Source organism: Ammospiza nelsoni, chromosome 5, assembly GCF_027579445.1.
Source record: "Ammospiza nelsoni isolate bAmmNel1 chromosome 5, bAmmNel1.pri, whole genome shotgun sequence".
Taxonomy (NCBI): Eukaryota; Metazoa; Chordata; class Aves; order Passeriformes; family Passerellidae; genus Ammospiza; species Ammospiza nelsoni.
Genome location: NC_080637.1, coordinates 51,271,944 through 51,294,412, shown reverse-complemented (window position 1 = coordinate 51,294,412; position 22,469 = coordinate 51,271,944). Strand labels below are relative to the sequence as shown.

Genomic DNA, 22,469 nt, shown 5'->3' with positions numbered 1-22,469 from the left:
TAAGCTGCCCCTTAGATGTGGGATAGCAAAATAAAAAAAGATGAAAACAAGATGCTCACCCAATGATTCAGCTTTCCTGCAAAGTTTCTTCAACCAGCCATCATAACCCTGAAAATTATCACCCCAGCCCATTTTTCCTGTGGGCTAAAAACACATCAGCAATGAGGATCATAATTTAAGGGTTTTTTGTTGCTACTAGGAACTAATAAGAAAGAGCTTTGCATTACATGGAAAAAGAATCACATGCAGAAAAAGAAAGCGAGTATGTGTATATTTGGTATTGTTGGGCTTTGGTTTTTGAGGATTTCATTTAGACTTTTTTTTTTTTTTTTAGTTTAAGGAATTCTAAATCAGGTTTAGCTTTGCTAGGGGACATACCAGCTGTCTCCAAGCTCTTTTTATGATGATCTCTCTTGTACTTTAATTTAAAAAGCAGGGTGTGGAAGTTTCAACAAAGGCTCCCCTTTATAGTGTGTTAATTAGGCACAGGAGTTAACAAAACCCCTCAGTTATAAACAGTTACCTTTCCTCAGGCTTACTTTCATTTTCCTGCTATTGCATTCTTACTAATTTTCTATTAGGTTTCCAGAGTGGACAAGACTAATTTCTAAAATTAGTTTTCTAATTAGCAAGGAAAAAAAATCCAAACCAAACCCAAGCAGGAAAATAAGTAAAGGAGGAGGAAAAATACCACTGTAATTAGAAGCACTTAAAGATGCATATTTTTTGTGCTTCTTCAGGATACAAGAGACCAAGGTCTTTTAAGTTCAGTGTAAAGTCCCCTCTAAAACTGAAAATGGAAGTGATTCCGGGTGTAAATGCCTGGGCATGAGAAAGACTGTGATCGGAATATGTGTGCCCTAAAATGATTGCTACCCTCACCCCTCCAGGAGGAGGAAAGAGAGGAAAGTGAGAATGGCTGCAGTTTCTCCAGACATCTCCTTGCGTGCCGGGGTCCCGGCTGGCTGCTCAGCATGTGCTCCAAGTCGGGACACACAACAGCTGGGAAGGGAGCGGCCCCTGCCCTCCTCCCTGTTGGCGGTGACCTCACCCATTGGCACCGCTGTGCCCAGGGCACGCCAGCCACCCAGGCACTGGAGCCCTCCTCCTCCTCCTCTTCTCTCTGCCTCCTGCCGAGGGAAGGAGCAAGCCCCAGGGGCTCGGGGCCGTGCTGCCACGAAGAGAGGCAGTCCCGATGATGGAAAACTGTACTATAAGAATGATTGCCATCTTAACACCAAACTTTTTTCACCCTGTGTTAGCATGAAACCTTTCACGCTGCTGCTCTCTAATCTTGTTTTCTGATTAATTTCTGGAGAAAGGTCGAGCAAGGCATGTGAATCCATGGTATTGGAAGAAACACGTCATGATTCAGTCTCCGGTCAGCGCCACACTTCTCTTGTTGCCTCTGATAGTGCTGTTTGCCCAACACCTTTACAACATGGAAGGCACCACATATTCAAAGTTGTCTTTGTGTCCAAGGAGCTGCCCAGAAAGCAGGGGAGTAACATTTCTGTGGGACTGGGGAAATAGTAGCTCTGCCTACATTCCCAATGGAGGCTGCGTATCCCATCCTGCCAGCAGACCTGGAAAAGACTGTCAGGGGGATACTCATAATTCTTGGTGGCAGCTTCCCAAGCACAGCAGTTCTTATTGGGAACTTGCCTCTCTTCCCTGGAAGAGACTGCAGATAACCTAGGGAAGATAGGCATTCCGACCTTTATTGCTGCACGTCAAACCACTCCTCCCTTCTCCCTGTATTGCAGCAGGGACTGATTCTGAATTCAAGATCAGCTCTTGCTGCTTTCCCCAAAGAGCCTTAAAGCTCAGACAGACCAGGAAAGCTCAGTGTGAGAGCACGATGAGAAGTGAAGGAAGGCTGGGTGTGGCCTCCGTGCCTGCAGCAGGTCTCGGGCAGGCAGTGTGTACAGGTCCTACCCTGAGTGACCAGGCAGTAGAGAGCTGAGGACCCCATGGCAGCACAGAGCTCCTGCACGTACATGGAAAATGTTTAAATTCTCTACTTGGGGCCCACAGGAAACTTTTGAGAAGCGTGTGCTGGGTCTAAGACAGGAACCAAGAGAGTCAGTGTTTAAAATATGCACTGACAATGAATTGCTTCATTACTTAGAGAAAAATTGAGAAGGGGGAAGGGATAAAACTCAACCACATCAGGAAACAGGCAAATAATTGTCTGACACCAGGTCTCCTGATTGCTGGTCTAACACTTTGCTGCTGCTCAGCCCACAGTTTCTTACTCATCATGATCTCCTTCCAGGAGATATCAAAGTCTTCTCTGCATTTAGGTATGAATCCCACACTCTGGAAAAGAAACAAACAGAAACACGGCAGCTTGCCATTTTTGCTAAGTGTCTTATTTTGCCCTGATTTACTGTTTTGTGTTCTCCTCCACCACCATACCCTGTTCATACACCCAAAACTGAAGAAGAAAAGTGACACCTTTCAAACCAAGGAAACTTTTGGCCCATGAGCTGCTGGAGAAAGACAGATGGGTGGACCACAGTCCCTCGTCTGCAGCACTTTGTAAAACAATTGAACAGTCCCAGGCCCAGGAGGAGACTTTCTACAAAAGCCAAGGCAAGGAGTCGTGCAGGGCAGAGCACCTGGAGAAACTGGATGTCATGACCTGGACTTGCACATCCATGTGAGAGACATGGGAAACACCGCCTTTCTGGAGCTGGAGTGGGGAGGGGAGCTCTGGAAGCTGCAGGCAGGAAGAGCCTGACTTGGGAAGAGCAAAGCAGGTAACAATCACACAACTATTTATGGCTTTTTTTCCTTGTGACAATCGCAGCCTTATAAGGGCAAGAGCGCTCCAGTCGGGGCAGAGCTGCGGAGGTGGAGCCTCCAGGGGCACTCCTGATGTTTGCTCCCAGGCTATCTGCCTGCCCAAGCCGCTGACCTCGTTCCCGGGAAAAGCCCTGGGAACCCTTGCTGAATCCAGCTGTTCAAATCTCAAACTACAAAACGCCTCGGCTGCCCTCCCCTTCTCCCCATACCTCCTACTAGCTGGAGCTGTGGAGAAGCAGAGACGTCTGCTTTTGTAATATCGTGGGTATCCGGGAGGTTGGAGAGTGCCCCCACAGCCGACGTGGGAAACATATTCTCATCTGGTTGTGACAGTACTGAGAACCGGAAGAAAAAAGAGAAAAAAGAAAGAAAAAAAGAAAAAACAAACAACCCTCCCCATGGCCCCCCCAGCATTGCTTGTTGGACACAAGGGAGTGTGTGAAAGGCTGCAGCTGGAAAATCTGGTGCACAAACTCATTTGCAGATCCTTTTGCCCATGGATGTGCTTCAAGAGCCCCCCAGAAACTTTGGCTGAGCTTCCAGTATGTGTGTTGGGTTCTTACACATTTCAACCCTGTCCAATCCACCCAGCTGAACTATGCTGGAAATGGTTTGCAAATAAAACTGAACATAAACATGCTGAAAATGTCACTGTCATCAGATAAGGTTGCTATGCACATGAAATTCCTGACACGAGTTCATTAAACCAAGGACATGAAAAGTTAAGCCAAATGCCTATGTTGCCTGGGATGGGAGGAGGGTATGATGAGTGTGGATTCAGGCTGTAACTTTATTTTTTAGCCTTCTACCAGTGCATAGCCATCACTGTGGTGTGACTCAATTTCTCCCAACAGGAGGGGGAAAAGAAAATAAAATAGAATGTTAGAGCACCCACCTCCCTCTGTGAATACTGGTGTGATTTGGGAAGGAGCAGGAGGCAAGGGTTAGCCATGCCACTGGGAGCTGTGGAAGGCTGGTTTTCCAGAGGGCAAAGCACACACTGACAAAGCCAGGCCTCAGCAGCCTTCACCAAAACCTGTCATATTTAGCACTGCAGGAGGTAGTTAATCTCTGTATTATGAAACAGGCACTAAGAGCTTCCTCTATGGTACACTTCTTGTAACTGGGGCTGTATTTGACTTGCAGAAATGCCTGGGCTAGATGCTCCTACATGGACTTACCAGTTCTCAGTCACCCCAATTTGCAGAAAAGCCAGATGTAATGACCTTCCCTACTGAGCTGTTATAGATCTCACACCACATATTTTAAGAGAGGGGCAGGAGCTGTGGGAGTGATCTACAGATGGGAGATTTCAGAAGATGCCCTCTCCTAAGCCTATCACTCAGTCACTCTTTATCTGCCTTCTCTTCTCAAGAAAGATGAACTGTGCACACTTTGCCCTGGGATGAGCAACATGGGTTACATTAACCTGCAAAGGTGGAACATCATGTTCTCCTCACCCTCTCAAGGTTCAGGCTTGGGGTTTGATGACTGTGTAAAGCCAACCCAAGTCTGAGCAGTCTCTGAAGGAGGGTTGTTCCCCTCCCTCCTCTGATCTTAGCACTCCCACTGCCAGTCTCGGATGACAGCCAGCTGATTCAGCTGGAAATAACCCTGAATCAAAAGAAAGACAGACGTTTCAAGTTTGATAATTTTCTTGGTACATTTGACTACGCGCCTGCTACACAGGTGCTGAAAATGCACAGTCATGAGCAGCCAGACCCACAAACTGCTCTGAAACTATGAGGGAATTGAAGCTCAGTAGAGGCCAGAAAGCCTCCTTTTCAGGGATCTTTTGAATTAATTGAATTCAGCTGTGTGGCTGGTCAGAGGTGTTCTTATGGCATCCCACAGGCAAGTGGTTGCAATCAGTATCTGAATTAAAGAATGCCTACTATCAAATATGTCCCATTACCAAAATCACAGCATCATTTAGCATAAGAGGTAATTTTGGAGATCTCCAGGTCAACCATCTGCTTGGAGGAGGACCAGCCTTAAAGTTAGATCAGGGTGCTTAGGGCCATATGCAACTGGGATTTGAAAAACTCAGAGGATGGCAAATCCACCATCTTTTCCCTCTTGTCATTCCACTGAGCACATTTGGCAATGTGGCTTTATCTTCCACATAACCCCCACTTGGATAGTAGAAGTCAGTGGTTAGACAGTCCCCCTTGTGAGCTTTCTTGTCCCTTAGCAAACCAGCCCAGCTCCCTCAGACTCTGCCTGTGTGTCAGATGGTCCAGCTCCCTTGGGCAGCTTCATAATTCTGCCCTGGAGCTGCTCCAGTTTGTCAGTGTCCCTCTTGCAAATGTGCAGGACCATCCTGAAGCAGCCTGAGGAGGGAGGGCAGGTAGAAGCTCGAGTCTGCCTGCTTGTAGAAGCTCGAGTCTTTGAGTGTGAGTGTTGGGGTGTGCCTGCACAGCACCAGCATATGTCCATGTGTGTACACAGCATCACAGGGCAGCTGTGCATTTGCCTCTTGGTAAATATTGACTCAGGAGTTTAGGTCATAAAAATGGGTGCAAATTCACTCAAGGCCCTGGAGCTGTGGTGGTTTTTGTAAGCAGAGCTTTCCTGCAGGTGTGCTGTGTGAATGCCGTCCACACTGAGTCCCAGGGATGTCTGTGCATGGTCCTCCTGCAGCAGCTCTGCACCTTAGCAGGCACAGATCCTCCTTCCCATTATTGTTGGAGAAGATGTTTACAGTCAGGTTTAAATCTGGTCAGGTAGCTTCTTGATTACTCATTTCTCAGCTATTACTCTGCTTCAGTAACCCTGAAGCTCAGGGAGACAGGGTGTACCAGTCAGTAGCCACGTCTGGAAGACAACAGAAATCATTTTCTGCTCTGGTGATGTTGCCAGAGGGCAACACACCACTGCTGTGATGTCATGACCATGAGGCACAGCCTTCAAAGCATTAAAAAAACCACCCATTACTGGTGGGCCAACAGGTGTTTTTGAAGGAGACAAGTGAAAAAGGGACACCTCAAAACTTTTATCTGCTTGCTGTCTTGGGGTATGGTAGGCAAAATGTTGTGTAACTGTGAATCAGCAGTGCCTTTTGAAATATTGGGATTGTGGCTAAATGAGCAATCCCTCTGGTGTCTTCATAAGTCTTGGTACTGTGGTGTTGGTGGACAGGGCAGGGTAGAGCCAAGGCTGGGCCAGTGACTGCCCCAAGCTACAGAGGCAGCAGCAGCAGCAGAAGAAAGCCCTGAGGTGCTGGTTTTTAGCTGGCCACATCAACTCCTCATTTTACTGCAAGAACTACATCAAGTCTCTGTCATAAGGAGCTTTGGTGCTGCAGCTCTGGGTGCTTGGATGCCTGACACAGAAGGAAAAGGGGTGTTGGGTAAAGAACTCCTTGGTGTTAATCTCCAGGCTGGAGCTGTAGTCTTACACAGAAGAGGAAAGGAAGCAATGTAGTTTGCTATGGGGAATGGAGATGTAAATCTAGGCTAACAGAGGGTGAGGTGCTCAAAGGTCTGACCCAGATCAGAGCCAGGCAAAGTTTGTTCCCCAGCTATAGAAAATTATCACAGAAATGCAATAAAACAAGGTTTTACTATAAGTCAAGGGCAATAATCACCAGCTGTTTATGTCACCCAGCTCCCTTTATTCTGAAATAATTTAAGGACTACTAAGGTGGCATGAGGAAAAGATATTCAGGTCAGATTTGAAAGGCAGAATTTGTTTCAGGGATCAACATCTCCTTTTGAGACCCTTTTATAAATACCAAAAAGCAAGGCAGAGAGGTGAAATACAAACTCAGCTGATCTTCCCTATCAGCTCCACATCTGGATCTGAAGGATCCAGCTGGGATGCCCTGGGATGTGTTGGGACAAGAAGCTGTGTCTGCACCACAGCACCACATGTTAGAAGGCCCAAAATATGTGCACAGCCACCATGAGCCATGGACTTTGTGCTCTGCCCAGGCCAGGGTGGCCAGTCCTGCCCAGCTTGGCAGCCTGCAGAACCTCACCAAGGCTTATCTGGTTCTGTGCCCTCCTCCCTCCCCAGACATACCCCTAAGGCCAGGTTTTCCTGCTTCACCCCAAAGGCTTATTTTTCTTATTTTAAAACAAACAGAGTTGTGTCTGTTTTGATTTCTAGAAGAAGGTTAGAGGGAGGTCAGAGCTGACATCTGGCCTGGAGATAACATTCCCGTCTAATTAGCAAGCCCTGGATAATGAGGGCCTTCCTGTCCCATCCCCCTGCCCTGATGTGCGAAAGGACAGCCACCTCAGGCTGGTGAAGAAATGGGACAAGAGAACACCCTGTAGGGCAGCATTTCATCTTCTGGTGTCCCCAGCCCAAGCTCCTGGGCTGCTGATAGGTGCCCGTGGGCGATGGCTTGAGGCCGCTCCTCCTCCATCTTTATGAGGACACCATCATTTATGAGGTGCTCAGCCTCTGCAGATTCTTTCCAAGGCAAAGGCCATGGCTTTCCAAAGTGCCAACGGTGCTGCCGTTCACCTCTCTGCCAAGCAGGGTTTATGGATTTAGACACCCTGGGTACTGCCTGTGCTGCTGTGCGTGTGGCAGGAGAAGGCACCGGGAAACACAATATTGGTGGGAGACAGATGAGATGAGATGAGATGAGATGAGATGAGGACAGTGAGGTTCCAGAAGCATGGCTGGGCTATCTGCTGCTCTCCCCTCAGCACAGGGAGCTGTACATTGGCAGCTCCATCCCTGCTCTCAGGAACTGGGTCATTTATCAGGGCAGCGCAGCCCGCTGGGCTGACACGATGCAGCTGTTTGTGCAAAGAGGAAGCGGCCACAGCCAGAGCCAGCTTTGCTGGGATGCTGGGCTGGGGGGGAAAAGGGGCAGGAGTGCTGGGGAGACCCAGTTTGTGAGGCTCCTGCAATCTGCAGACACAGCTCCCTGCAGCAGGACAGGGAGATGCTGGAATAAGGCCTGACTCAGCTGACAGAAGCTCCTCGGCTGAATCACCCGAACGCCGTGCCTTCCCTGCAGCTCCCCCGCTGCGGGCTGCCGGCGCTCTTGCAAAACCCTGGGACATTACAGGCATGGGCAAACGTGGCAGGGCTGAACTGCAGCCAGGAGCTCTCCAGGTGAGAATACACAGTGGGCACACCTGGTCCTTGGAAAACCCCAGCTGACACCCCTTTAGCAGAGCCGGTGACACACCAGCCTCCTTGCCTCGTCAGCTCTGTGGCAGAGGGATTTGCTGCCAGCAGCCTCAGATTCCGCCCTCAACGGAAATGCCACAGCCTGTTGATTCCTTGGAGGGGATGTGACCATCATTCCTGGCCTCAGTATAAAACCCCAGGGGGGGAAGGAAAAAGGAGGCAGGGAAACAGGGTTTGGGATGTAACAGTGGCAGAATTTAGGCATCATGACCCCAACTGCAAGCTGGAGAAATGAGGCTGGGAACAGTGCCCTTGGGTCAGTCATGTGCTGCTGGCCACCACAGTGTCACAGGGAGGCACAGCATTGTGAGGGAGCAGCAGAACAGGGAGATGACAGCAGCCTAAGGAGTTTGCTTGCAGACATGGCCACATGGTGCCAGTTTCTGTGCTGGAGGCTCCAATGAGACCAGCAGTGACAGGTCCCTCACGTTCCTGCATCCTTTCATCTCAAGGATGCTGCCAGCTTCTGCCTTCGTGTGCGAGGCCAGACAGATTAAGAAAACCCCAAATGTGCTTCCTCCTGAGAGTTGCCAAAAAACTGAGAACAGAACTTGATCCCAGGGTCACGGAAAGGGGAACAAGAACTAAACAGGGTTCAGACAGGTACAAGGGGGTTGGAGAGCTGGGCAACCGCACAGTTTAGCATGAGAAATGCAGTAGTAGATGTGATAGCAACAACTTTTAGTCTTTCCTGAGCTCTGTGAAAAGTTTCCATGCTCTTGCCAGGATTTTAGGATGAAGCCCATGGGACCTGCCTGGCTGGGAAGGGGAAGCTGGATCTCCTCAGGTAGCGAGCTGAAATAGCTTAGGCTGAAGGATCAGCCCCTTGAGAACAGACCTGGCAAGCAAGAAGAATGTGGTTTTTTTTTCTTGTAGCTTCCTGCCAAAAACTGGCATAGCCATAAACACAAGTGCTGAACAATAAGGTCTCCTGTCCCAGCAGCTGCTAAAGCTGTCACCTGGGAAGCTTCCTGCAATCAGCCAGTGGTAGGACAAAAAGGAGCTCCCACATGCTTTCCTGCAATTTGTCATATGTCTGATCTCTGTTCTGCTCAGTGCCTGTCATCCTCCCTTCCCCCAGAGCCATCTCACGCTCCAACAGGAGGATGTGATTATGAAGACCAACCTCTGGCTCATTGTTCAGCCTTGCTTCTCCCAACAGCAAGAAGTGCTTCTCTTTATGGCTTCTGAGTCACCCTATAGCCTCTCCTCAGAAAGTATTTCCCTTGGGCTGGTTCTGCAGGCACTGGGTGGATTTTCCTGGTGCCTCAGAGATCCACAGCCCTCTGCAGATCCTCTCTGCCTGCCATGTGTTGAAGCTCCAGGGCTTACAGTGACCGGAGTTGGCAGGAGACTGCCACTGGCTTCCTTTTCTGACCACTGCACCTTTCCAAGGCGTTAATCTCTGGGTCTGAACAGTGCCATGCTGGATCTCTCCTCACGGGTAAGTATTTTTAGAAAGTTTGAGCTCAGACTATGCAGTCACTTCTGAGCTATGCCAGGACAAAAAGAAAACAACCACTTCTGCCTGAACAATACCAGCACAGAACAAAAAGCTACTGTAAATGAGGTTTTTCGGCATCACTCAAAACTAGCCAAGCTTTGAAAGATGAAACTTGCAGTCAAAAAAAAAAAGAAAAAGGTTCCTAATGAACAAGTGAACAGAAAGGGCTTTGACAGTTTACTTAAATAGCTGGATTAAAGCAAAACGATGTTATATAAATACCAGCGGGCATGCTGGAGCTTGCATCACTCCTTCTCCATCCCGTCTGCTGTGACAGCCAGAGTCAGGGCTGGGTTTGTTACCTGCTGCTGCCTGTGCCATGGCCCTGCAGGTAAAGCCACCTGCAGGGAAAGGAGCCCACGGGCTACGGGCGCTGCCTGCGGGGAAGCGTTATTGCCTCACCATGGAGCAAGACAGCAGCCCCGGGGCACAGTCCTCTCCTTCCCAAGGCCATGGAGCTCCATGTGCAGAGCCTGCCGGGACAAACACCCTCTCACTGACAGCTGTGTGGGGCTGCCATGGAGGAGCTGCAGCCACGCGGGTGACCAGAGGTCACCATCTCTGGAAAACACCGAAATCTCTGATGCATGTTGTACCCCCTGGATGACTTGAAGTCAGTGTTTCTGAGGACTCTCACTGCAAAAATTTCCTGTTTTTCAGGAAGTTGCTCAACCACTTCTCCACTCGTAAGAGAGATTGAGCCAGAGTACCTTTAGCAGCAGAGTGAAAGAAGCATGGAGGGGCTCAGAAAGGTACAGGGAGCTCAGCCTTGCCTTGGGTGGGAGCAGGCTGGCCCCTGTCCTTTTCTGTCAACAGCTGCAGCTGCTGGGCACATCTATGAGTCACAAAAACTCCTGGCACTCTTCACAACAGAGAACCAGAGTATGGTAGTACATAAACATGTATGTATATACACATACACCTGTAGGGACCTACCTTATTTCATGCAGGCCATGGGGAGAACCCATCCATTTTAGTGCATTTTTATTGTGACTTTTGGATCATGAGAGCCTAGGAAGTCAATGTGAGGTGGGAAGTTGGGTGCTGCCCTGTCGCCTGCAGCTTCCAGCTGTCCTCCACCCTCAGGACACGAGCAGCTCCAATGTCCCCCTCTGGCCTCTCCTTTGTAGGCTGTTTCCCTGTCTCACTTCCCACCCTTGGGCAAGGGACCCTTTGCCACCAGGAAGGCAGCCACAGGGTTTCTCCTCACTCCATTCCCACTGGGATGTGGGCAGACCCATTTTCAATCTATCCCTGTAGGCCTCTTGTTTTCACCCATTTGGCTCCTCTGGTCTAAGACATTCAGGGTTTCCCCTGCTGTTCCTGCCTCCATCCTTCCCTGGCTGGTAGAATGCACAAAGAGAGAAAGCAACCAGGCATGCTCAGCACAGCCTCTGCCTCCAGACTGCATCTAGCCTGGAACTACCACTTTCCTGAGAGTTGCAGTCTTTGGTTTTTGCCTACAAAAGGTTTTAAGGGGAAAAGTGTTGCCAAAGTTACAGAGCTGCTGAGGCAGAGAAACCACAAAGCTCACACAGGTACCCCACATCCTTGAAAAAAACAGGACATGGCAGAACACCACCCCTACGTGGTGATGGACAGTGTCCTGATTTAGACTGGGACAGAGTGAATTTTCTTCCTAGCAGCCAGTGCAGTGCTGTGCGTTGGATTCAGTATGAGAATAATACTGATAACATACCAATGCTCTACTTCTTTCTAAGCAGAGCTTACTTTAAAGCAAGGACTTTTCAGTTCCCTATGCTCTGCCAGTGAGGAGCTACACAAGAAGCTGAGAAGAAGCATGGCCAATAGAGCTGATCCGAACTGGCCAAAGGGATATTCCATGCCATAGGACATCATCCCTAGTATATAAACTGGTGGAGTTATCTGGAAGGAGCCAGTCACTGAACAGGCTGGGCATCAATCAGCCAAATGGTGAGAAATTATATTGTGCATCACTTGTTTCTCTTGTGTTTTCTTTCTTTTTGTAGTTTCCCTTTTCATTACAAGTATTTTTACATTATTCTTACATTTTACTTTATTCAAATTATTAAACTGTTCCTGTCTCAACTTTTGGTTTTGCCTTTTTTCCCCCGATTCTCCTTCCCATCCTACAGGAGAGGTGTGAGTAAGCAGCTGCCTGGTACTTAGCTGTCAGCTGGGGTTAAACCACAGCTTGAGCCTGGATGTGTTGCAGGGGCAGGTAAGGAGGACAAGAGACTGTGTAACAGGTGATCCAGGCTGGTTTTGGCTTGGAAATTAAGCCTATGGTAGCTTTATCTTATCTTTTTATTGACTAGACTATTGCAGCTGCTGTTATTCTTTAACTTGCAAGAAAGTCACAGCAAACACCTGCCACCATTTAAGCTCTGAACAACACAGAGCTTAACATTGCTGCTAACAGCCTTGCAGGGCTGGAGAATTTAACTGCTGATTCTGTCTCAATCCTATAATTACTTGGATGAGAAAAATGAGGTGTGTGAGGGGAAGCTCAGAGTGATTAACAAACTGTTTGGGCCAACAGCCTGGCTGGGCTGGTGAAAGGCCCTGCCTAAGGCAGTGTCAGTGGGGGCCATTTGCCTGTTGACATGGAGCTGGTCTTTGTTTTCTTCTTTGCACAGGAGGAATCTTATTTGTTGATAAAGCAAGGGATTTACTAGTGACGCTGCCAAGGTCAGACCTCACTGGAAACAAACTGGCCCAGACTATCCCCTTCAGAGGACCATATATACACAGCCCATTGTGTGCTGCAAGCCAAGCAACCTGAGTTTTCCATCCTCTACCAGGCCTTGAAGCTGGTCTTGGCACAGCACCTCTAGTAGAGAAGACAGCAAAGCTCTCCCTCCCTCCTTGCAGATATTCACTGAGCCAGAGCAGCTGGAGATGAACTCGGAGTTCAGCAGGCAGGCACAAACATCTTGGGGAAAGGAGCAGCTGTGTTAGGGCTTGATACAAAGTGTAAAGCCAACAGAAATGAATGGAAAACCTCTGCTTGCCTGGAATCAGGCGCCTTGGACAAGGCTGTGAGGACAGAGGCACTGTGCCTGACCCTTGGCGTTGGCTTCAAAACATGCATGGGGAAGAGAAGTGGGCTTAGCTGAGTGTTGCTCCCCTTGGGAAGGCACTGATTGCCACGTACTCTTAAAATAGAAACGAGGAACATTAAGAGCTGAGAAAGCTGCTGTTAAATAGACAGGCTTGGGTAGGAGAGAGCAAATGCTTGACAGATCAGAGGAGGATTCAAAGTGCTTAACTCCAAAAGGGAAAACAAACTTCATCCTCACTGGAGAAACATTTTCCCAGCTGACATGGAAAAAACAACTACTGCTGAGGAATTACCCAGCACTTCAGCTCCCTTCAATTGGAAAAGGCCAACATCACATTCAGGTGCCATGAAAATTGCTGTGCAGCCCCTCTTTAACCACTACATAAATACACTGCTAGCACTGCTTCCTGCTTGCACCTCCTGTTACTAACACCGCTGTGGGAATCCCTGAAGCCTTCTCCAGCAGTTGGCAAACAGGGAGCTGAATTAAAAACCTGTCAAAGAAAGTATCCTTCGGCTCTGAGTCCTGTCCTGTGCTAGAAACCTTGCAGGCTACTTGAGGAATCTCAAGCTGTCCCCAAACCCTTCCTCCTACTGTCCACCTGTTACACTGTTCTGAAGGATTCCCACAAGGCATCAAGTATGTGGGTCTTCAGCATTTATCCCAAAGAAACAGTTGTGGCTTTCCCATAATGCACCCTAAAATGTGCTGGCAATTTAACAGCTGAGTGACACTTTAGCTCTGCTTTTCCTTAGAAGGAAGCAATAAAATAACTATTTTATACTGCCCCTTAATCACACAATGCAAAGTCACTGTGTTTTTTCCTGTTCTGTAGGATGGTAAGGCAAGAAAGTTCATTATTGTTGGGTATGTGACGCTGTTCCCCTACTTTTCCTGCTTGTGCAGGAAAATGGAGAGTCTTTACTAGAAGTGTTTACTGAGCAGGAACACTGAAACTGCAGGGGAAATTGCCCAGCCTGAAACCCGAGGAGGTCAGGAGCAGCACAGCTGCTGTGATCTCTGGAATAAAATGAAATGCCAGTTTTTATTGATTGTAACTGACCAACAGTTCTTTACCAGATTACATTCAAGTGACATCACCTCTAGTAGCGTGCCAGGGGTGAGGTCAGCCCAGACCCAGTGGGAGGCACCCACCTCAAGAGACCAGTACCACCTTGTGCTGTGGCCCTGGCTCCAGGGGGACAGAAGCAGGTGGGAGCAGTGATGCCAGCCAGCTGCACTGCAGTTGCAGCAGGACTTGGATCACCACTCCCCTGGTTCCTTCAAAAGTCATAAATTGTTACTGCAGAGGTGCAGAAAAAAAATTACCTGGCTGCTCATATACCAGGGAGGTAAAATGGAGCAATGCCAAAGCAGATTTAAGACTGACTGAAGGAAACAGAAGCTGTGGTAAAAAAAAAAAAAAAAAAAGTAAGCTTGTACATAGTTATTAAGCATTTACAATGTTCTCATGCAGCTTAGATAAGCAAGCTGGAATTAAACAGTACAGTAATCATCAGTGCTGGTGCTGTGCTCTGCCTGCAAGCTCAGGAGGAGGCTGGGAGCACTCAGAAGCCAGGTTGACAGGAAACAGGTGTATGTGAGGAGGAGGAGGAAGAGGTTAGAAGGGCTGAAGGCTGCTCAGATAGAAGCCCACGGCTGGTACCCTTAGTCCAAAGGTCAGGGCAACTGAAGTCAAAAGGCTGCCTTCTGGCAGGGCTCACCCGTGTGGCCACATTGAATTATTCACGACAGGGAGAGGGAGGCTCTCAGCTCCACAGACAGGGAGGGGTGAGAAGAGCACAGGGGGAGGGAGCACAGCTCAGGTTCCCTGTGTGCAATGAGCAGCTGTTCATCTGTGTGTGAGAGGTGAGTCCTCCCTCTGGCCCCCTGCATCCAGCAGCACACGAAGGGGGTCCTACAGGCAGCACTGGAAGTCCCATGGAAGGAATACCCTATTTTGTTTTTAGCACATTACCTTTTAGTAGGGATCAAGTCATAACCTGTACTTTCACAACTCATCATTAGAAACTGTGCTGCTGATACTCCCAACTCACCTCTCTGGACAGACAGATTTGTGAGAACTGAGTTTTATTCTCCTGGCTAGACAGCAGTGACTGATAAAAGTTCTCTACTGCTGCAGACAAACAAAAGGAGATCTATAAAATACTTCTCCCTATTTTCTCTTACTAAATTATGGTGGGAGCCCATGGATTTGTGGAGGAGTTGTACCTGTCCCATCAACACAAGGACAGAGGAAGTAAAAGACAGGTTTCACAGACAAGGCAGAGGCATTCTCAGCTTTAAACGATCCCACCCAGGGTAGGTATGTACCATCATCCTGCAGGGAGCAACTGCCCTCTGCTCTGGGCTATCAGATGTGAGGCAAAGACAAAAACATTCCTCCTCTTAACTCAGCAGCAGCAGCAGCTCTGCATGTCAGCTCTTGGCTGATAAACACAGGCTCCTAATTCCAGCCACATTCCCCGTTTTGAGAATAAGCAGCCCTTTGCAACTACTGCTGCTCATGAGAAGGGGGAGAAGGAGGGAAGGGTTACAACATTTTCCATCTCCTAAAAACACCAAAACAGAAGAAACCCCCGGGTTGTACAGGGCAGGCAATTGACCTGCCCACAGCCCTCCCAGGCAAGGAATGCACAACATGGACGTGTCCAGAGGCAGGGGTACAGCCACCCTTTTACTTCAGGCTCCAATGAGTTTCTTGAGGAACGCCTCCAGCTGATCCTCGTCCTTTATGCCCACAAATTTATCCACAACGTCTCCGTTCTTCATAGCCAGCACAGTTGGCACTGCTGACACCTGAGGCAAGAGAAACAGGGAGACAGGTGAGCAAAGCCTGCAGGAAGCCACCTGCCCCTGGTCTCCCAGTGAAGTCGAAGGAAGTGGCTACAAGGGAACTGAGCACACACTGCTCTAGGGTAAGATGTCCACTCACAAAACACGCCAGCTGAGCTCCATGTTCCCCCTCTCTGCACTGACTTACACCACTCTACTGGAGATAAGGCTGAGCTGCTTTTTGAGTTTAAATAAGACCCAAATGTTTAAAGACAAAACCACAACTCATACAAAAACAATCTCCAGTAAAAATCTTCTTCTCCTCCTTCCCTTTTGTCCTCTCATAAACAAACACATCTAGGACACATCTCAGACATAATGACCTTTGGACATTTTATGGCCAGAGTAGCATGAGACTGGACCCGTGTTCTTCTCCAGACAGGACTGGAGCTCTAACCCTGACCCGCCCCACCATTGCACAGGCAGATTTCCTGCTCATATTATGGAAACGACAATCCCCTCCAAGCCTTCTTCCTTTCCCCAGTTCTGTTTTCAGTTATTTAACTGGTCACAAACCAGTGGTCATTCAGTGCAGATCCCTGATGATTAGGTAAGAAGTGAAAAAGTCCCTCTGACCAGAGCTAGCAGGCAGCTGTGCTGCTCTGGGTGCTGCTTTTTTAGCTCAGAACAAAGTTTGCTGGGAATTATCCAAGAGAACAGTGTTGGAAATGACAACATCCCCAGGGACTTGCTGGTTGACTGGTGACAGCAGAAACCCCAGGGACATGACTGAAAGAAGGAACAACCAGAGCTTGGAGAGCTACAGCAGTGGAAGATCTGATCACATTTCTGACCCCACAGCTTATCTCTGCAAGGTTTTCCCCCCAAAACACATCCTGTCCTTATCTTGCCCGCTGACTCTTCTCCAGCCTGCAGGGCCTTCCTGTGTGCACTGCCAGCCCTGCTGCCAACAAAGATCTGTAAATCCCTCTGGAAACCCATCAGAGGGCTGGCTTTTCTCCCAGTGGGAGCCTGAGATGAAAGGGACATTTTGTCTTCCCTTCCCACCCGGTCCCAGCTGGGCAGTCCAGCGTGGCTCCCCACAGTGTCCTTCAGGGCTTGTGCAGCCTCATCTGAAGGGATGGGAGCGTCGGGGCTGCTCAGTGCACAATCTTCAGCTCCTCCTAGTGACTGCAGAGAGCAGATCCAGAGGGCTTGGGCCATAGCACCGCCGATGGTGCCAACATGTTCCCTTGTGATTTTGTGAGAGAGAAAAGATGCACTGCACTCAGCTGCTCTGTCCCTGAGAAGGCAAACCTCCACTGAGCCTCCCTCTGGTTTGCACAGTGGGTTAATATCCAGCAGAGTTGCTCCAGTCCTATCCAAAAAAAAAAAAGAGCTGGCCCCTGTTAGGGCTGGGGTGAGGAATAGGCAACTCCTGGAAGCTCTAGTGAGAAGCAGCCAACACCACGTTGCCAGGCCCTGCAGGCTGACCAGCGCACCCAGCAGTTTCACATGGCCTTGATTCCTCTGTCTCCTTCCCTCTTTGTGCAGGTGAGCAAATCCAAAGAAAGAGTGGAAGGTCTGGGGCTGGTGCTGCAGAGCCAGATGAGAACTGGGGGCAAAGAGCAACTTTCCTCTGCTCAGAAAACACGATGTTTTTGTCAGTTTCCTTCCTGCCAGCTGCAGTAAGGGCAGCCTATTAATGGAGCATGTACTTTGTTTTGCTGGTTGAGAAGCAAATATCATGGGAATTTCTAGAATGCAAAGTTGAGGGCACTTTTTCTTTTTTTGACTCCCATCTGCACTGAACCTAAACAAACTTTATTTCTCCCTGAAGAGCATTTCTATAGAAAAAATCAGTCTGCTTTTGATTAGTGTTGACCACAGATAAATAAACAAACATGCCCATCCAGGTTATTTGTGGCAACACCCATACCAAGGGAATTCTCCCCCATCTGAAACTTTTATACAAGCTCAGATGCCACACAACAGAGCAGGGGGAAGTATTTCACCCAGGCCTCTGAGTGAGGAGGTAACCAGATGGAGCTCCACTGATGAATGACCACCTCTGTACCCAGTGGCCCTCCTGAGCTGCCCACCCACAGTGGCCACAGAAGGGGCTGCCCTTTCCTGGTCACCACACACAGAGGCAACTGGCTAAGGCAAGAGATGAATCTGAAGAATTTTAAGAGACTGCAGATAAACAAAAGTATTTCTTCTCCCTTTCTGCTCTTGGGGCGAGAGGTCAGGATCTGGCTGGAGCAGTGGAGAAAGGCCACAACCAGAGATGAAAGGTATTTGATAAAACAGGGAGTCCCCAGAGAAAACACTTTTGTGCTGGGCATAACCAGACAGGGAAGGGCACAGGGGACATTCCTAGTTGCAGGAAATGCATCCGTGCTTTGTGCTAAGCTGGGATGGCCAAGAGCCAAGGGCTTGTATAAAGGAATGTGCCAGAATTCCTCAGCTCTTCCAGGGGGCCTCCCCTCCCACTGCCTCCCTCTGCACCCAGGAGGCTGCTCAAGAGGACATTGTGCAAGCAGGCAGCAAGCTGGGGGTGCGTGTGTGCGGGGGCAGGGGAATAAACATGGATGGAGTGAGACTTCCTGGCAGCTAGTGAAGGAGTTGTGGGGGTGGCATGGACACTGAAAACCCCAAACAAAGACTTCCTCAGCACGCAGACATCTGATTCCCTAAAGAATGACTTTAAAACAAATGTTTTCTGCTTCCCTCTAAACACCACCTCTGGTTTTCCTGATCTCTCACAAACACTCTGGTCTCTCTTTGATCTCAACTTACTGCCTTCCCATCAGCCTTTACATTTCTCCTTACATGGTAACTTCCCAGATGAAGCAAAACCAAGCACATGCTCAGCACATGAACAAAACTTCTGCCTCAGAAAGGATGCTCCAAACTTTGAAGATCTGAGCACAAAATTCTGCCATCCCCCTACCTGTCTGCAGCTATGGTACATGAGACAGTCTAAGGACAGTGTTTTAGCCACGGGGATAATGGCCAAGACAAGACACACACGCATCACTCCAAAAGTGGAGGAGGGCTTCTTGCAAAACAAAAATTCCACCATGTTTGTAAATAAGGTTCCTGAATGAACTGCTAGAAGCTGACCCTTCCCTGCAGCCTCAGTCCTACCTGCACACAAACACACACAGCAGGCAGAGCTCTCTCAGCACCCGTGGGGAGAGGACACCCAGCACATTATCGAAGCTGCACAACTTGGGACTTTCAGCCTCTTTTCACCAACCTTTCTCTGCATGCACACACCCTGCTTGTCGTTTTCCACTCATCTGAGATTATCCTCTTGTAATCTCAGCTCATTCTATCTACTGGAAGGTTTGGAACAATACATGAGTTGAGCTAATAATCTCTATTCTCTTCTCCTTAGCATGATTGCTACCAGAGCTTTCCCTGCATCTATTAGGATTTACACACTTTCAGATCATCACTAAAAACAGCTCATCCTCTTCAACTTCTCACCAGCACCCTCTGAGCTATGCAGGATTTTGGGTTTGCAGCAGCCAGCCCTGCTCAGGAGCCAGCAGCCATCTTCCTTGGCCTGGGGTATATCTGCCAGCACGCCTCCACCCTGGAGGCTCTCATGCTGAGCTTGTGGGAACTGCAAATCATGACTGTGGCCACCAGCTGTGTGGGCACTCCACCACAGCACAGCAGAAAGGTCTCCCTGGGGAAAGAGTGGGAGGGAACAAGCTGTTCCTGCTTCCGTCTGCTTCTGTCTCAGCAGGGTGCAGGAACGGCATCTTCTCCAGGCTCAATAAATTGACAGCTTGCTCAGGAGATAGTTCACACTTTTCAGGGCGGTTTGAGGAGCTTGCTGAGCTAGTTGTCACCCTGGGAGCAGGACTTCATCTGCAGAGGGGGAGCAGATCCATCTGCATGATACCCAAGTGAAAATGAGGCATGTTTTACCCCTGTAAAACATAACAGCAGGATGCCCAAACTCCATGGGCAGAGTGGTTGTTTGCAAGGAGAGACAACAGAGGCAAGCACGGCCCTCAGAGGGGCTTTTGTGTTTCTTAAACTACCTAACTACTGTCAGAGGGGACAAATAAATGAATCATGGAAACTAAAGCCATGGCCTTCTCCAGTCATTCTGCTTCTTCCTAGGAGAAAGGCAGCACAGGGAACACACCCAGCAGTAATGTCACACACTACTGTAAGCACCAAGGTCCTCCCCTTTCAAGAGCAGGACGTGTGCTCCTGTTATTTTTTCTGACCTGGCTTCTACCTGTCCAAACAAAACTCACTGTGTCTCCTTGTGCTGCAGCTTAAGGATGGGGACGTTATGACCCAGCTCGAGATCCTGAACAAGGAAGGGAAAGAGAGGACAGGCTGGCTGCACAAAGAACCATGTTCAGCAGCACAGCAGAGTGGGGTTTGTAACTTCACGATCTTGCCCTGCACCTGAGCACCCCAGCTGGCAGCAAAATGCCATATGTACTCCAGGCTCCTCGAGGAGTGTTTACACTCACAGGGAAGTGCTTACCCTCACAGCCACATGCAAGGCCTAGAGACACCTCCCTGCAGAATCAGAGGTGGGGATGCTGGGCACGACCAGCAGAGCTGGAGCAGAGCCAAGCAGCAAAATCCACCTACTGACAAGTGACCCAATGGATCAGGAACCTGTAGGCTCTGGGCTTCCCCTCCCCTCCAGTGCTGCTGCTGTGCAGGCACAGTTCTCCTTAGGGAGGCACCTCTGCACTGCCAGCCAAACAAAGTCCGTGCTCTTCCACCTCCTACCTCGTACTCGATGGCGAGGTCTGTGTGATCATCAATGTCCACCTTGGCCATCAGCACCTTCCCCTCCTGCTTGGCCACCAGCTTCTCTAACCTGGGCCCGAGGATCTTGCAGGGACCACACCACCTGATGGAGCAGGAAAAGAGAGGGCACATCAGGAGAGGCAGTTTCAGCCATGGAAGGCATGCTGGAACACCAGTGCCTTTGCCACCACTGCTGTTCCACTCAAGAGCCAGCCTGGAAATACAATTCCTGAACCACGGCTTAGAAAAACACTTCTCTCACAAAGGAGCTGTCAAAGGTTAAGGAAGCTCTGCATCCAGCTTCAGGCTTCAGTTAATTGTCCTCTCCTCCCTGGATGATCCCAACTAGTGCTCACTGTGCTTTGTCCCTTGGTTTATTTAGAGCAGAAGTTTTTTGGCTGTTTTGTGTTCTCTTTGCACCAAATCAGGTGTAACAGGCTCACGTAACAGTAACTGGAGGACTATGAAAATACGCGAAAAAACTCAAAGATAGTCAGTTAATATTGTTAATTATCTTAATCAGTTAAGACAACTGTTAATAGAGCAGATAGCATCTAGGAATAGTTTTACTGGCAGGTGGATCACAGCATTTTTATTGATGACAAATGCTGTCATTTGTGTCACATGGCTGTTATTAACACATAAAAACATTTGCTATAAAGAGCCTCAAAACCATGCACCTTTAAGAAACATGGAATGATACACCATAACAATGGTGAGGCATAGCAAGTGCAGAGCTCCTCGAGGACACTGCATTCATGAAGCCAAATAGGGCAGATATCAGAGCTTTTTCCTGAGGAATCCTTTATAGGATGATGCAATACTGGGGCTGGGGTGACACCTGGAAAGTGCAGCTGTGCCACCCTGGGGAACGCCTTCCTGGCACTGCTTGACACTGCTGCAGGGTGTAGCTGTGAGGGGAATCTTCATGGATTGAGCCTGATGAGCAGAAGCATCTTTCAACACTGGACTCCACATCTTGGGAAGCCCTCAGGCATGCTCCTCCATGGTGAGCCCGGAGTGCCACCACATCAGGAAAGTCACAGGGACACACCTGCACGGGTGGTGGTGGAGAGGGGTGCAAGAGCCACGAGTGGAACTTACTGTGCATGGAAGTCCACCACAACGGGCTTGGGGCTGTTCACCACCCGGTCCTGGAAGTCGCTGCCATCCTGCACGTTGAAAGTGTTCCTGCGGCCCGCTGAGGTGCCAAAGGCCCTGCCGTGGGATGGCAGGGGCCCCCGCGTGGGGAGCGCCAGCAGCCGCTGGAGCGCCAGCCTCTGGGCCATCTGTGGGGAGAGTGGTTGGTGGGGCGGGTGCACCCCACGGCCGGTCCCCCTGCAGCAGAGCCCCGATCCCGCCCCCAGCCAGGAGAGAACCTTATGGGGTGTGACGTGATTGCTTCCTGCCCCCTGCCCAGCCCTGCCCGCTCTGCGGCTCCAGCCCAACGGGCACGGGGCTGTCGGCTGGAGCCCGCCTGCTCCCCGTTCACAGGGAGACAGCCCCAGGCACAGACTCCCCGTTTCGCTCAGCCCTGCGGAGCAGAGCTGCCCCCACGGCCCGTTCGCCCCCACCCACAGGGCAGAGTCAGGCCCGCTCCGACACCGCGGGGCTCCGTCAGCCCTTGTGCAACAGGCGGCACAGGGCCCCAACGCTGTGGTGGAGAACGGCCCCAGAGGCCGGTGCCCCGTTGCTCCCCGCGCCCGAGGGCGGGAGGGCAGGGCCGGGAGGGCCCCGCTGCACCCGCCGGGCCCGCGGCCCGCCCGCACCTTCGCGGCGCGGAGGTGACCGGACACACCGAGCTGACCCGCACACACCGAGCTCCCGCCCGCCTGCACCGATTGGCCGCCGCCGCCGGAAGGCTCTACGGGCGGGCCGGCCGCCCTCGCAGCCCATTGGCAGTCGCCCGGAGAGCCGGGCAGCTCTGATTGGCTGCCGTGCCTGTCCTTTAGGCCGCTTTGCCCCGCCCCGGGAGGGACGGTGGGATGTGTCACGTGGGGCGGACCCTCCCCTGGGCGCGCTGGCGCAGCACGAGCCGCGGCGCGGTGCCGGTGGCACGGCCGGTCCCTCCGGCTGGCGGCTCTCTTCAGCTGGAGGCCGGGCAAGGGGCTGCCAGCGTCACCTGCTTTAAGCTTTCCTGGCAGTGCACAGCTCTACAGTCCCCCCGACAGCAATTAACTCCGTTCCACAACGCGCCCGCACGGGAAGGGCACCGGGAGCAACCTGGAGCCCTGCACTCAGGGGTGACCACAGACCAGTGGGCCCATGCCACCCTCTCCAGCTGCATGCGAACAGGCACTGCCTTCCAGCAGCAGCATTGCTTGCAGAGCCCAGCATCCTCAAAGAGAGCAAGA

At 50.3% G+C, this 22,469-nt stretch overlaps 1 protein-coding gene across 2 annotated transcripts; it reads right to left on the bottom strand.

Annotated features, from left to right (window-relative positions):
• Positions 1-14,593: 14,593 nt before the first annotated feature.
• TXN2 (thioredoxin 2) lies at positions 14,594-21,956 on the bottom strand. Of its 2 annotated transcripts, none has more exons than XM_059472933.1 (4): positions 21,885-21,956; positions 21,220-21,404; positions 20,095-20,218; positions 14,594-15,339 (listed from the first exon to the last, which is right to left on the bottom strand). In XM_059472933.1, exons 2-4 carry the CDS (start codon positions 21,402-21,404, stop codon positions 15,223-15,225), a joined length of 426 nt encoding a protein of 141 aa, XP_059328916.1. In that variant the 5' UTR covers positions 21,885-21,956; the 3' UTR covers positions 14,594-15,222. The 2 variants fall into 2 exon arrangements, with proteins under 2 accessions (XP_059328916.1, XP_059328917.1); XM_059472934.1 differs by lacking the exon at positions 21,885-21,956 and adding an exon at positions 21,694-21,869.
• Between the last annotated feature and the right edge of the window lie 513 nt (positions 21,957-22,469).

Coding starts and splice junctions, on each gene's coding strand:
- TXN2 (XM_059472933.1), bottom strand. CDS start 21,404: ATGGCCCAGAGGCTGGCGCTCCAGCGGCTGCTGGCGCTCCCCACGCGG. Junction 20,219..21,219: donor GTGGTGGACTTCCATGCACA/GTAAGTTCCACT, acceptor CTGCTCCATCAG/GTGGTGTGGTCCCTGCAAGA. Junction 15,340..20,094: donor ACCTCGCCATCGAGTACGAG/GTAGGAGGTGGA, acceptor CTCTTGCCTCAG/GTGTCAGCAGTGCCAACTGT.